The sequence below is a fragment of the Ambystoma mexicanum genome, chromosome 1q (genome assembly GCF_040938575.1).
Source record: "Ambystoma mexicanum isolate Mex_15411 chromosome 1q, UKY_AmexF1_1, whole genome shotgun sequence".
In the NCBI taxonomy this organism is placed as follows: domain Eukaryota; kingdom Metazoa; phylum Chordata; class Amphibia; order Caudata; family Ambystomatidae; genus Ambystoma; species Ambystoma mexicanum.
The window spans coordinates 572,600,480-572,615,410 of record NC_090922.1 but is presented as its reverse complement, the minus strand read 5'-3'; the positions used below and the strand labels follow the sequence as shown (position 1 = coordinate 572,615,410).

The following is a 14,931-nucleotide window of genomic DNA, read 5'->3' as shown; positions in this document are numbered from 1 at the left end:
AGTTGTGTACTGCTGAAAAAAGACATTAGAAGGATGGGTCAGGCCTTGCAAACTCTTTAAAATTCCAAAGACCTGCTGGTCGAGTAACTTGGTTTACCCACTCGACCCAAGAGAAATGCACTCGACCCACTGCAACTGAGGAGAGCACATTTAAATTAACTTTCTGTAAAGTGGAGCATGTCACCACAAACCCACTTTAGGTTGCCAAACTGCTGCCACCGAGAGCCCAGACAGGCACAGTGAAACTTGTATTTGATATTTACTGCAAAGTAAAGTTAAATGAAAGGCTTCAAACATCCCCTACAAGTGCTACTGGCGCTTCTTAAAATCTACTTGACTATGCAAGTGGGCAAAAACACTTTGCAAGCCCTGGATGAGTGTTTGTAAAATATAGGTTAGCTGCATGAATAGACACAAATAAATATATATGATAAAAAGGCTTGGAAAACAATTTGTCCAGCTTTCTCCTGCGGGTGCCAATATATAATGTAATCAATCATAGAGCAAAGCGAGTTCTGGAAGATAACGCCTGTATATGGTAGTGCAGTGGATCTATAGATGTACAGACTGGATGGAACTATTGACCACTACTTTGCGTAAAGATCTAGTTAGCTTTGTCTATTAATTATGTTAGAGTAAAGAGAATAAGCAGAGTGTATGGCGTAGCAGGCAGAGAACTGGGCAAACTAGGTGGAATATTGTAGTTTGTGGTTATCTCACTTTCAGGGTAGCTGGTATACAGCAACAGAGTGAAAAGATAGAATGTCAAACAGTATGTTATCAGCTGATGGGCTGAGCCCCAGCGGCAAGATATATAACCAACATGTTACAGAACTAGGTTTGCCATCACAACATTTGGACATGTGATCATGTGCATTTTCAAAAGTGTCCACTAGTCAACATGATTCATCTTCCCCAACAAAATGACATAGTTGACACTGAGATTTAGATACACTTTACTTTTACTGTAAAGCATGTAGACAATTGAGAGTTTTACAGTAGCAATGTTGCAGTTGTGCATCATGTAACAAATTCAAATTTTAGAAATGGAATGGCACGACTATTAAAAAAAAAAAGAATCAACACATACTGGACTTTGGCAGAGAGGATACAGTTAGCTTAACAAAAGTATTATCGCAATTACTTCTGGTTTGCAATTATTGCCTAGCACCTCCACACAGGCCTTTGGCACATAAGAGGAGTACTGCTGCACTCTCGATTATCCCCTTTGAACTTGCAGTGAACAGATAAAAGGAGGGTGGAGAGCGCCCAGAAAGCACGAGAGCAACGCAGGGCAAGCTCTGCTTTCATTGAATATGGTAACTTAATTAGCTAGCTTTGCTACACAAGTGCCAATTTCATTTGAAAAACTACAGAATTGCCTAGCAAATAGCTATGCGACACAGCTTATTGTATCCCATGTTACAGTGTAAGAAGATAGATTTAGGCACTAACTTATTTTCGATGTTTCAAAGTAGCATAATACTTAAGCTATTTTGTCAGTTAATTGTTAGTGTGTACACATCTGTGAGTATTAAAAAAAATAAAAAAATATGAGTTTCACACCTTGCACAGCACACTACAGACCAGGCACATCATTTAGGCAACACCCCCTCATCACAGACCCCCTCGATTTCTCACCCCACATAAAGGATAGAGTGACCGCATAGGTAATTAAGGCACTGTCAGTGGACAGTCATATCAGTAAAGAAAACGGTTAGTGGCTTTACAGGGAAAGATTAAGAACAAATCCGCGTATGCAGAATGCAATGGAAGTGCACGTCAATCTTTGTCCGTGGATACATAGACATGGAACATACTGCCAGTGTCTGTAAACAGCCAGAAGACGTGGTCATTGTTTCTGTAAATCCGGGGCAGACCGGTCAGTGGCTTTGTGGGTGCCATACTGTGATCGTGTCTATATGTTCTGAAGGAGATGCAAATTGTGCTATGGCACTGGCATTGATCCGACAGGTTCTGTCAATGTAGTAACCGTCAGCAGTTCTGTAACCGTATAAAAGTGCAAAATGTTCCAGCTAGTATTCTTTAGGTGGATATATGAAGTCAGTGGTTATGGTGCAGTCAGTGCCTATGATTCTGTTTCTTTCGGATGCTGTATGTGGTCTAAAGGTGTAATGAACAAATAATCTATATGGGTTATTTGTAGACGTGTCAGTGGTTAAATGGGTGCGAAGCACATCAGTGGTTCAATCCGCACGGATTGTGCTTACTTCTCTACTCAGAGATTGCACCGTCAAAAACTCTACAGATCATACGATAGACTGACACGAGCTCTGTATGTGCCCCACTGTGTACGTGGTTCAATGGGTGAAGACATGTCAGATTGTGAAGGCGCTGTCAGAAGTTTAATAGGAGTGGTCTGGTTCTATAAGCTCACATAGGCGCGGGTGGTACTGTCAATGGCTCGATATATTGAGGCATAAGGGGAAATGGTTCTCTGAGTGACGTGCTGTCAAGCGGTCTGAACCGGGTCTCGGTTCCAACCTCCATGGCTCAACCCCCTCACCTGAGGCTCTGCTTCTCTGTCCGGCTCATAGCAGCCTCCCCTAGGCCAGCACCACTGCACAGCAGCACTAAACAGAGCAGCACGCAGCCCCGGGACGGACACATGTCCCGGGCCCGGCTCATGGCAGCGGAGAGAGGGCTAGGCGCGCGAGGTAGGGCTGGAGCTGCACATCTTTCTCAGGCAGCGCCCCTACACCGAGGACTGTGCATCGGTGCCACTCTTCCCGTTGTAGTCTTGGAGACAACGAGCGCATGCGCGAACACTGTCTAAGAAAGTAGGTAGGTCAGACGAGGAAGTACTGCCTGCAGCATACACGATGGTCTGAGAAATATCTATCTTTACCTAAAGTTGGAACATGTAGAACATCTTAAGAATCAATTTATATTACATTCATATTAACATACATATCGTAATTTATTTGAAGCCTTTGCGTCGGAATATTTGTAATTCACTAAGTATTTTCAGGCTTTCAATAACATATATGTAAATTACTTTAAAATGTTCAGCATCAAATAACTCGACTATTTCTCAATAAATATATATTGGTAATGCTGATCATGCTTTACACTCGGCGCAGACTCTCCAATCTAAGATGGTCGTCTCCTTTACAGTCTACTTGCTGCACCATCAAGAAGCATGTTTATTACTCTAGTTTTTTTTGTTTCTAACCACGGATGCCGAACTCGGAAACATAACTTTCTTATTTCAATCTAACATTAGTGACATTCCGTGTTAATGACACGCATATGCTTTCTACAAATCAAAAGGCACTACTCTTATCGGAGGGGGGCAATAAACCAAAATAATGTACCTAATGCGTTCAAAATAAAAAATGGGTTTAAAAAGAATGCATCATGTGCAATATTGTTTCATTTCGCCGATAAGAACATTTGAGCATTTCTATTATTTTCGGCAATTTTCCATAAACTTTCTAAAATTCGTATTGTATTGTAGATACAATGGACATATTAACATGGCCGCTTTCTTCGTAACTGGGAACAGGAAGGTGTACATGTTTATGCAACCCGACGTTTAATCATCAGTAGACTTGATACAGTCCATTTTCCCTTTCAAGCACTGTGGCTCTTCTTGACATAGGAAAAGGACCAATCAGTGGTCTGGTATGCGGCAGGCTTGTGTATGAGTGGGCGCGGCCTGCTGAGAGCTGTCACCGATGTAGACGTGTAATGGTGTATGTGGTGGCGTAAACACTAGCAGGGGCTTGATACAACACGTGTTTTACAGCTGTTGTCAAAACGGACCCTTTTTTTTATAATCCCTCGGAGTACCCAGATTTGACCTCATCTAGGCTGCTATAGTGTCCTGAAATAGCCTCAATCTCGAGATTTCACTGTAACTGGTAGAAGCGGTCACCATGTTATTTCTTGAGTTTACTAATTTTATTACATATTTAAATGAAGATACAGTAAGGATAAAAGAGTATCTGAATACACATATATTATACAATAAATGAGTTAAAACCATTACCGGCCTCCCTCTTCCTCGTTCCAGTCCTCCTTGGGGGATATAATTACCCCCACGTCGTTCTTCCTTGTGCAAACACTTATTATTGGGGATTTTATACTGTGCCATCTCACCACAGCAGTTGTAGTCCTCAAAGCGTGTAAACCATGCCCGAGTTACGGTGCACTGAATCCAGCAAAGTCTACTTGTGATGAAATGACCGGAAAATAATGTAAAGGAAGATATGGTGTAAAGTATGGTGGAGTCCCCTTTAAGAGTCACCGTCATGATGGTGACCTACTAAAAATGAGTAATGCCGGCACCAGAGTAATCGTGTTCCCAAAGCCTGGGAAACCACTGAGAGATCCTGCAAACTACCGCCCTATCAGCCTGCTCTCGGGAGTCTCTTAAGCTCTTGAAAAGGACCCTTCTCACCTGCCTCGGCAATTTTGCCTCTGAAAGGAATCTTCTCCTCAACGAACAATTTGGATTTCATGAAGAGCATGAAACGAAGCATCAGCCACTGAGAGTGGTGGACCAAATTACCCATGGATTCAACATCCACAAATGTACCGGGTTTGTCTTCTTGGATGTGGGCAAAGCTTTTGATTGAGTATGGCACAAAGGTCTTCTGCACAATAGGATTAACCTCAGATTCCCAAGCTATTTGGTGGACCTGATTGCAAGTTACTCGGTCGATCGATCCTTCCACGTGACCATGCAGGCAGAGCTTTCAACAACACGCCCTATCCGAGCAGGCGTGCCACAGGGATCAATCCTTGGACCATTCCTGATCAACACCTTCACCAACGACATCCCTACAGATCTTCACAAAACAGACCTGGCATTGTATGCAGATGACGTTGCAGCCATCTCACAGTCTTTCAAGAACGCAAACCCTCTGATCAAGAAACTTGCTACGATTACTGCAAATCCTTTTGACCGCTGCCCGTCACGGCGCCGACCCTGTGAAACCATCTCTACTGTGACAAGAACGCAGATCAAGAAGCATTTCAAACCGCAACTACACTCTGAACCAGAGAAATTGGAGTAATGAGGCACAGCCTCGGTCCAACATCCCCCACTGACATATCTCTACACTTACAGTGGTATGGCAGCAGACTTCATAACACAAGAACCTGTGTCTGTATCCCGTCATTTGTGTGTGTGGGCCCTGTGACTCCCTGATACATAACAACATAGCTCTCAACTCACACGCTTTTGGCGGGTGTCACCAGCCTTGTAAAGGGCTGACTCACCCGCCAAGCCTCCTGCACGCCCATTGATTCCAATGGGCTTCTCACCCGCCAAAAACAAAATCGGGTGATTTCACCCGCCTTTGCAGCACAAATGGTTGAGAGCTATGTAACAATGGCGACAAGGTGGTCGCTGTAGCCATAGCTACTTGCTCGCCTGCGTGCCGTTACTTTAGTGTACAGTATATACAACTAGAGCATTGATAAATTAGCAAACAATCACTCAGTTTCTAGGCGTGTATCCTGACGCTAGATTCTGGTGCCCTTGTTGCTTGACTAAAGATTCACTGTTGTGCTTGCCCAACAGTAACAGTACATCCATACATTTAAATCTTTAGATTTAATGCGCCAAAGAAGAAAGAATCCATTCATTTATTTATATCTTTATTTTCATCTGATAATCTGAAGCTCTGTACAATGCCAAATTATCATAGTCATCCGATGCCTTGGGTTTTGGTGCACAATTCCTAATATCTTGTTTTGTTTCTAATTTCAAAAAAGAAACCTTGAAAATACTTTTTAATTGTACGTTTTCAAGAAAAACGTCTACACCTGTTTCACCACAGAATGTGGATCTTCAGGAGGTCAAAGTACTCTTATGTTGATTTAAGCTAATGAGGATATAACTGTTTTTTTAGAGTCGCCAGACAAATTATCAATCTTTTTGTGCTGGTTGAATTTATGGAAGTATATACAACCATGTACAGAAGTTCGAGTTACGCTAGTGATGTGCAATAGGAGACAGAACTGGGAGGGGACACAGCTAGGACCACACACTGGCCATCTTCACACTTCAGCCACTTGCATTCAACTAACTCACAGGGAACGTTCACACACAAACAGACTACAACGTTCCAAAAGGATACAGGATGGCCAACAGACAAGAAGGACAATACTAAACATTACAACATCCCTCACCATACAAACATTTTAACCAAACAAAACCACACAGGAACTAGTCAACCATGCAACTGCAACAGGACCTCAATCATCCAAACTAAAACACCTACTATCCAGGCCTGCCATGCACAGGGTCTGCCACACCCTGGTACAACTCTACGAAATATAGCAAGGCAATACAGGCATTCACACAAAACCCTGGTGGTGTGCCATGACAGACACAACAAAACAGACAGGTACGTAACCCCACTTCTACCACATTCGCTCACAGTAAAGCTAAACCCACTGGAAATATCTATTGACGCCAAACAAACACTCTCAGGCTGGGGTGGGGGTGTACCATAACAGACACAACAAACACAGAAGGGATTCATGACCATGCATCTTCCACCCTCAATAATTAGGAAAGATTTGTTCAGAGACCAACTGGAAGAACCCACATGCTACAACCAACAAACACTTCTATTCCACTAACACAAAACATGCAAAAGAAGGAAAAGGAGGTGGAAGGAAACAAGAGATAGGTACTCCTGGCAGTACCGACACGCTATGTGAATTACCAAAATATGTTTTCAATCTTGAAACATAAATCACTAAGTCATGATATATAAACAATCAACATTCCGGAAAATAGCGCAGATTTCCTAAAATTTGGAAGAAAACGATTGTTAATATCGATACATGCCAACTATAATTCTGAACAGTATGCTGCTATTTCAACATTTTTAGACTCGAAATTGAACCTCGTTAACATCTCAAAGGTTGCACCGTCATTATGCTAAACCTTAAACTTCACTTTACAATCATTGTAATGATTCTATATGCTGTGCACATGGTGGCATACGCTCTGCTCAATTGATGGCATCCACCGTGTCAACTTAAAACTTCAATTAAACAAAAAACTTAAATGAATCAAAACGATGTGGATGTGAACATATATTATTCTCCCATGCTATATGATGTTCTCCCATGCTCAAACTGTACTCTTTTTCCCTTTTTTACTCGGGATAATGCGCTAAGTACTTCCAAATGAACATAATGGCTGTGAACCTGCCATCCCTGATGGAAACTGAAACTCCTGCTATGAGCATTGGCATGGAAAATTACACAAATGGATGAACTTGCACTAGTTGGAGGTGCACAGCGTTGTTTTTTTTGTTTTCTTTTAACAGCAATGTAATTCTAAATAAGAACTGTTCCATGAACCACCAAATAATGAAACAACATGATGGCCACAACCTTAAACAACTGGTAGGGGCACACAGATAAAGGCCAGAAAATGACATTCAATGGCAGCGGTATTAATTTCAGAGTGTGCAAATATGTACATATATAGCTACATTCATTGAAAGCACATTTGAAAATGATCTACTTTCACATACATGGCAACACTCTGTGACCAAAAATCTGTAGGAATCTTAAAGTTTCAAAAATATGTAAAAAATCGGTATTTGTTGCCACTAAATCGGTAGGCGGTAGGACTGCTTAAAAAGAAGTATCCTACCTCCTAAATCGATAGGGTTGGCAAGTATGTAGCAGGTGCCGGAAAGAGGGGCGCTGCATTATGCAGCTACGCTGAAGAAATAGCATATTGCAATTGTAGGCGGGTGGAAGTGGCGAGACTCGCGCAGGGCGGGGCTTAAACGTGTGGTTTCCCCCCGGCTCCTGGTGCAAGCTCACACCTGCCAGAACTCATTAGGAGGAGTGGCTTGCCATTATTTCAGCGGCTCACCCCAGCATGTAGATGACTGGCACCGGGGAGCTGAGGTACGGTGAACCATGTGGCTGTTGATATCTGGAAGTGCTGGAGCAGATCTCCCAGGCACCTCTGACAGTCTGGGGAGGTTGCACTGGTGCACTGGTCTGCTAACTGCTGCCAGTAAGAACACACCATTATAAAAGCAGCAGCCTGGACACATCCCCACTGAAGAACGTTCCTCGGATTCTGCGTACTTGATCACCCTGCATCTATGGCTGAACAGGCTGCTAAATCCAAGCCAAAAATAAAAAAAATGTTTTTGTTTTAAAAATCGGTATTTGTTGCCACTAAATCGGTAGGCGGTAGGACTGTTTAAAACGTGGTATCCTACCGCCTAAATCGGTAGGGTTGGCAAGTATGCTTTCATCTTATTGGTAAACAAATAAGGCTTTCCTTTATCGCAGAAAAAAGGAATTGTGTAGTCATGTGTCTGTGTGCAGTGGGTGACATCATAGGTTCTGGTGGCTAGAATGTTAGTGTGCTCGGGTTCTGAATGTTACTTTTGGGGCAGTTGAAATGAGAGTAGCTGGCTTTTACACCGTTCCAGTGTTCAACATACATATGTTCCTGTCTTGTGCCCCGTCGAGATCTTCCCCCACACCCAGTGCAGCGCTTACGGTTGGGAGTGATCGACATTTCCCCACCAGTGAGCTCACTGTCCGGAGAGTTTTGTGAGGGTAGTTCCCTCCTGGAAGTCGGTGCCTGCACAAGTCGAGGAGCCGCTGTTCGCTGAACATGGCGTTCCCCAGGATGTGTTCCCGATGAGCGGGGCGTTTGGAACTGGGCACACCAGAGAAGCAAGGCGGAGCGAATACTCTGTGGTGAACGGCCCAGTGCTAGTTTTGGGGACCAAGCCAGCGCCAAGAGAGAAACAAGGCGCGTCTTCCGTTAGAGTCCGCCCAGCAGAGTTAGAGGAGAACAGGCCCTCCCCAGGAGGAAAGCCGAGCAAAAGCTTCATTAGGAGTGGCCCAGCACCGATAAAAGCAGCCGTCCAGAACGCCATCAAAGAGAAAATAGTGACATCATTTCAACCAAGAAGACAGTCCCCCCACCCTGTACACACCAGGGCACTGGTGTGAGTGCGGTTGGTGCCCCACGCACATCATGTTACAAGTGTCTCAGGTTCCTTTCTCTGCCAACAGGAGAGACAATCCCATCAATTTCTTTCTGCTAGGCGAGTGCGGTAAAGGGCGTGATGTTCAGCATAGAACACCTAATCCCCCGCACTATCGTGAGTGGGGGTTTAGATTCTATTAAAGACAAGGAGGCGAGTATTATGCTTTCAATCTTTACTACTGACAAAATAGCAGCAAAGAAAAAACTTTGTTTAAACAGTAACTTTTTTCTTTTTAAAACAGAAAAACACATAAACCATGCGCACACAGTGCAGGAACCCAGTCCAAGATGGAGGCTCAGAACCAGCCCCTCAACCAATGAGGATGAACCCTCCCCAATAAATGTCCTTTACTCTAACAGCAACTCCTCTTCTGAAGCTGCAAATGACGCCTTAAACAGCTAAACATAAAAGGTCCATAGTCCAATTAAAGAACAGTCCAGCAAACTTCTCAAGGCGCAGACTCCGAAGACCTTGCACTGATCCAGTATTCCCAGGAGATCAACCCGAAGCTGAAAAAAGGAGACAAATGTTAGCACTGGGTGGGTGGGCGGAATAATACTCGCCTCCTTGTCTTTAATAGAATCTAAACCCCCACTCACGATAGTGCGGGGGATTACGTATTCTATGGCACGACAAGGAAGCTCATATTATGCAAGTTTAAAGCCCTTGCATCACTTTGAAAACCACATGATCAATCCGTTTATGACAAAACGTCTTAAAAGTAGATTCCCTGGACCAATCAGCTGCTTTTAGGATCTGCTCCAACCCTCCGCCAAGGAGAGCCGCCTTAGACGCCATGGCACCTCTAACTGAATGAGCTCCAAAAGAAGAAATGTCAATACCAGCTTCTTCCATCACCCATTTAACCCACCTAGCCAGAGTAGCTGAGGACACTGCCTTATAAGGTTTACGGTATGAAATAAGCAGCTGAGAGGTACCTGGGGGACGAAAACCCACAGTTCTAGCTTCAAAACATTTCAAACATTGAACTACACACAATTTTCTATTCTCTGGAAAACGCCGGATAAGAAACAGAGGAAATCATACATTTAGTTATTTTAGTCACAAAGAAGGTAACTCCCTGAGGAGAGAAGATCTTGTTGTCCACATCAAGAGCCTTAATATCAGATACTCTTTTAATGGAGACAAGACATAACAACATTGCTAACTTTGAAAAAAGTTGTTGAAGGGCCAATTCCTGATTATGAGGCCACGCTATGAATACATTCAAAACCTTATTAACATCCCAGAGAACAGAATACCTGGCTTTAGGAGGAACCTTAACTCTAATTGACTTCAGAGCTTTCCTGACCAGGAAATGTTTACCAACTGGCTCCCCTTTAACCAGAACATGGCCAGCTGAGATCGCTGATCTAAACCCATTAATTGTTCGATAGGCTTTGCCTTCTTTTAACAATTCCACTAAAACGTTTACTATGTCTACTGGAGGAGCAAAAATGGGATTGAGGTGTCTAACCAAACACCAGCTAACTGTAACGCTCACCTGGTATCCACGAGGACGTCACTCAGCCTGTTCTGACCTCTTACGACCTCAAACCCTTCCCTGGAGTCTACTCGACTGGAGACTGGGCCTGAAACACAGGATTGGTAGAGTCTAACTCCCTATTGTCTCTGTGTGCTTGAACCCCTTCTTCCCCGGGCTCCAACCCTTCCCTTTGATCCACAGCTCACCTTGTTTTCTTGGAAAGTGTGCACTCCATCCTGCTTTCAGCGCAGGGGCGCGTTGATTGATGCGTGCTCGTTGCTGCCTAGTTACTTCACTGGCAAGAGTCTGACAGGTAAGTATAATGAGTCTTTTGAAGAGTTCTCTAACTTCGTTCCTTTCCTTCCTTAGATGATGGCCGGTGCCTGGGATGGGGACGTGCTGCTGAGATGAGTAGCGCTGAAGGTGAGTGAGAGCGCGATGCGCGATGCAACCCTTTCGTATTTGTATTGAACTGAGTTCTTTTTCTGTGTCTTTTAGGTGCCGCAATGTTTTCAGCGTGGATGCTGGTTATAAAGAAGAAATGCGGTGAGTAAGCGCGGTATGCGGCGCCTCTAGATGCTTCCACGCTAACCTGGAGTGTCTTTTCCCTCTTGCAGATGGATGAGAAGTTCCGGAGACAGAGTTCCCCCCGAGCGGCTGGGATTCAGGTAAGCGTTTGAAGCTCGTACAGTCTTTAAAAATAAGCAAAGATTTGCTGAATGCTTACTAATGCCTTTTTTCTGATCTTTTCCCTTTTCCTTAGGAAGCGGCGTGCCAGGATGGGAATGACACCGCTGAAGATGGCCGCAGAACAGAAGGAGCGATGAATGATGGGCAGAAGTGCCGCAAGGTAAGGCTGTTCCTAACGGTGTTCTTGTTCTTGCAGGAGCTGAGCGCAGAAGAAAGATGCAGGCCTACTGGAGACTGATCCGAACACGCGAGTGTCACGCTGCAGGTGCAGAAAACACAAAGCATGTTTCTCAGCCTGGGCGTGGCTTAAATAGTCTCTGGGTATCCCAGGTGTCTCTGGGCTGAACCACACCCAAAACACTAGACTGCACATGCAGTTCTGGGAACCGAAATATGTGGGGGCATCCATCTTGTCCCCATCAATGCACTACAAGTCCAAACCCCAATGATATCCTATGGGAGTGAGTGTGTCTGGTGCCACAAGTGCCAAGTCTGACTCCAAGTGGGTCTTTGGAGGGATGGAGAGGCCCCTGAGGGCCATGTAGGTGATTGTGGCCTGGCTCCAGCCTGACATTTTGGAGGGCTGGGGACATGAGGGGCAGGAATCATGACACTAAGCCAGCGGCCCCTTGCTGATGACTACCCTGTCTTGGTGGATGCTGCCCAGGAATCCTTGGTGACACTAATAGAGTCTTGCGAAAGGCCTCTGAAGCACCAGGAAGATCTGAAATCTTCCAACCCATAAGGGGAAGATGTCCCTGAAGAACCAGGCTGTGAGGACGACCTGACGGGCCTGTCAGGAGCTGGGGAAGAAAAGGAAGGAGGCGAGGAAAGTCCACGGCCAACTCTAGGAGAGCGGGGAACCAAACCTGAAAAGGCCAGAACAGGATCACTATTATCAAAGTAGCGCACTGTCTGCGCAGTTGTACCAGAGTCCTGGCTATCATGGAAATGGAGGAAAAGCATAAGGGAGAGGATCTGACCAGTCATGGAAGAACGCATCGGTCGCTAGAGCCTGGGTTTCCGGTCTCCAACTGTAAAACCGAGGGACCTGGCAGTTGAGAAGGGAGGCAAAAAGGTCTATGTGAATGGGACCCTAAAGAAACTGAATCAATGCGAATATACTCTTGTCCAGCATCCAATCGCTGCTGTCTTGAAGGTAACGGGAGTTCCAGTCTGCCACTGAATTGCTTATCGCCGGAAGATACTCTGCTAGAAGCAGAATGTTTCTGTCCAGGCAACAATGCCAGAACTCCCTTGCCAAGTCCGCTAGGGCCTTCAAGCGGGTCCCCCCAGGTGATTGATATAACGAACCACTGAAACATTGTCCATCCGAAGGAGGACACAGCCATTCCCCTGATCTTTCAGAAGGCTCTTGACCGCAAAGGAACCTGCGAGTAATTCTAGGCAATTTATGTGAAGAAGGCTCTCTTGTTCTGACCATTTCCCTCCCGTGGAAATCTGACCTATCCTGGCCCCCCAACTGGTTCTGCTGGCATCTGACTCGAGAACTACATCCGGAGAGGGCCCAAAGATCGCTCTGCCATTCCAGGCGTTCATATGTTTGAGCCACCAAAGAAGCTCCATTCGGGCCTCCGATTCCAGCTTCACCTTCTGAGCATAAGACAGACTCTTGCGCAAATGTCTTCCTTTGAGACATTGAAGAGCCCTGTAATGAAGAGGCGCCAGAAATATAGCTTGAATGGAGGCGGACAACATTCCCACTACCCTCGCTAACTGCCGGAGGGACACAATCCCCAGCCTCAGGATGAGGCGAATTTCTTTCCGGATTCTCAAGAGCCTGGAGTCTGGGAGAAGGATGCACTGCTTTGAATCGATATTGAAGGCCAGAAATTGGATACATTGAGTAGGACAAAATATGGACGTTTTGGCATGTAGAACAAATCCTAGTTCCTGCAAAAGGGAGATTGTCAGATCCAACTGATTGAACTTGTAGAATCCGGAGAGCCTGAGCTAGGAGAAGAATGTCATTGAGGTAAATTATACTCCTGATCCCCTTTGACCTGAGGAAAGCCATCACTGGCTTCATCAGTTTGGTGGAACACCATGGGTTTGATGATAGGCCGAACGGGAGAGAAGCAAATTGCCAAAGACGATCCCCCCAAAGGAACTGCAGAAACTCCTGATGAGGGGGAAAAACGCGGACTACCAGATACGCATCTTTGAGATCTAGCTTTACCATCCAATCCCCTGGAAGCAGCGTATCCCTCAGAAGATGAATGCCCTCCATTTTGAAATGATGGTAAACTACAAATGAGTTGAGGGCTCTGAGATTTATCACGGGGCGAAACCCATCTTCGGGTTTCAGAACCAGAAAAATTGTTCTGGGGAATTGAGAAGCCTTGAATGTGGCCGGGACTACCACTCCTTTGAACACCAGCTCTTGAATCTCCGCGTCCACCAGCTTCTGCTTCTCTTGATTGAACACAAGAGGTGGAGGCGGCGATAGTTGACATGGAGGGGAGTAGAAATTTATCTGAAATCCCTGCACAGTCTGTAACACCCAAGGATCTGAAGTGAGCCTTTCCCAATGATGAAGAAATCGAACCAACCTGCCCCCAAACCTTTGTGGGAAGAAACATTTACGAAACGAGACAATACCTGGAGCGGATCTCGGTCTACCTGCACCTCTGCCATTCCGACCTCTCCATTGAGTTCCTCTCTGGGGGTAGAAGGTCATCTGTGCTCCTCGAGCAGAGGAAGAATGATGGGCCCCTCTAGAGGCGTATTGTTGTGGTCGGGTAGAGCCCCAGAAATAGGAGCGGCCAGAAGAGCGGGCTCTTCCTCGTCCGGCCTTATCAAAAATTTGAGGTGCAAAAACCTTTCTGGTGTTTGTCTGGGCCTTGTCCAATGCCGTAAAGGTATGGACATAAGCAGAAAGGTCCTTGATGAATTCATCCCCAAAAAGGTTCCCTTGAGCTTTGGGACCGGCCTCTCCATCTGCCATATCCTGTAATTTGGGATCTATGCGTCTAAGGAGCGATTTTGCGCCTCTCCTTAGCAATACTGGAATTACCGTTGCCGAGCAGGCAAACAGACCGCTGCACCCAGCCCCTGAGCGCTTCTACATCTATTTGTGATTCATTCATGGCCGCTTCTTCTGCCAGTTCAAATATTAGGGTCAAGGGCCCCAACATGTCCAAAAGTTTATCTTGACAACTCTTAAGTGCGCCATCAACTCCCTTCTTTGGGTCTTTACCCCTGTGGGACAAAAAAGCCACCATGGATTGATCAATAACGGGAGTCATTGCCACCTTGTCAGGAATAACGGGACATGGACATTCTGAACGTAGTTTATTCCTGTCCTCACTTGGAAGAGCCTTCCTAACCCAATGGTGGAGGAAAGAGGAGCCTGCCTCCTAAGGGCGCCATTTAGCTGATCTAGGGTGCTGAATGAGAGAGGGGTCAAAAAACGGGGCCCCACTGTCGTCTAACAATTGCTCCTTAGGAGTCAGGGACGGCCCCACAGATGAAACCTTTCTCTTTCTTCACTTGGGCGGGGAGTCTGAATCTTCAGAAGACTCATGGGATGACAAAGGTGTAGAGGTCAACCTATTTGGGACTGAAGACTGAGCAATGCCCTCACCAAACTTACGTTTTAATGCTCTAATCGGGGAATCAGGGGAAGAGGGAGAACTCTGAACTGGGCTGAGTTGCCCTTGCAAATGCTTTGTTTTATTTGTGCACTTTCTGGGTGCTGTAGCAGGTCCC

The 14,931-nt window shown here is 45.4% G+C and overlaps 1 protein-coding gene across 1 annotated transcript in view; it reads right to left on the bottom strand.

Annotated features, from left to right (window-relative positions):
- The window catches only part of EDEM3 (ER degradation enhancing alpha-mannosidase like protein 3), a 925,252-nt gene extending 922,473 nt beyond the window's left edge, over positions 1 to 2,779 (bottom strand). Inside the window, 1 exon segment of the mRNA XM_069641064.1 lies at positions 2,528 to 2,779. Coding sequence (XP_069497165.1) covers positions 2,528 to 2,649 — 122 coding nt within the window. The 5' untranslated portion in view covers positions 2,650 to 2,779.
- Positions 2,780 to 14,931: the final 12,152 nt, after the last annotated feature.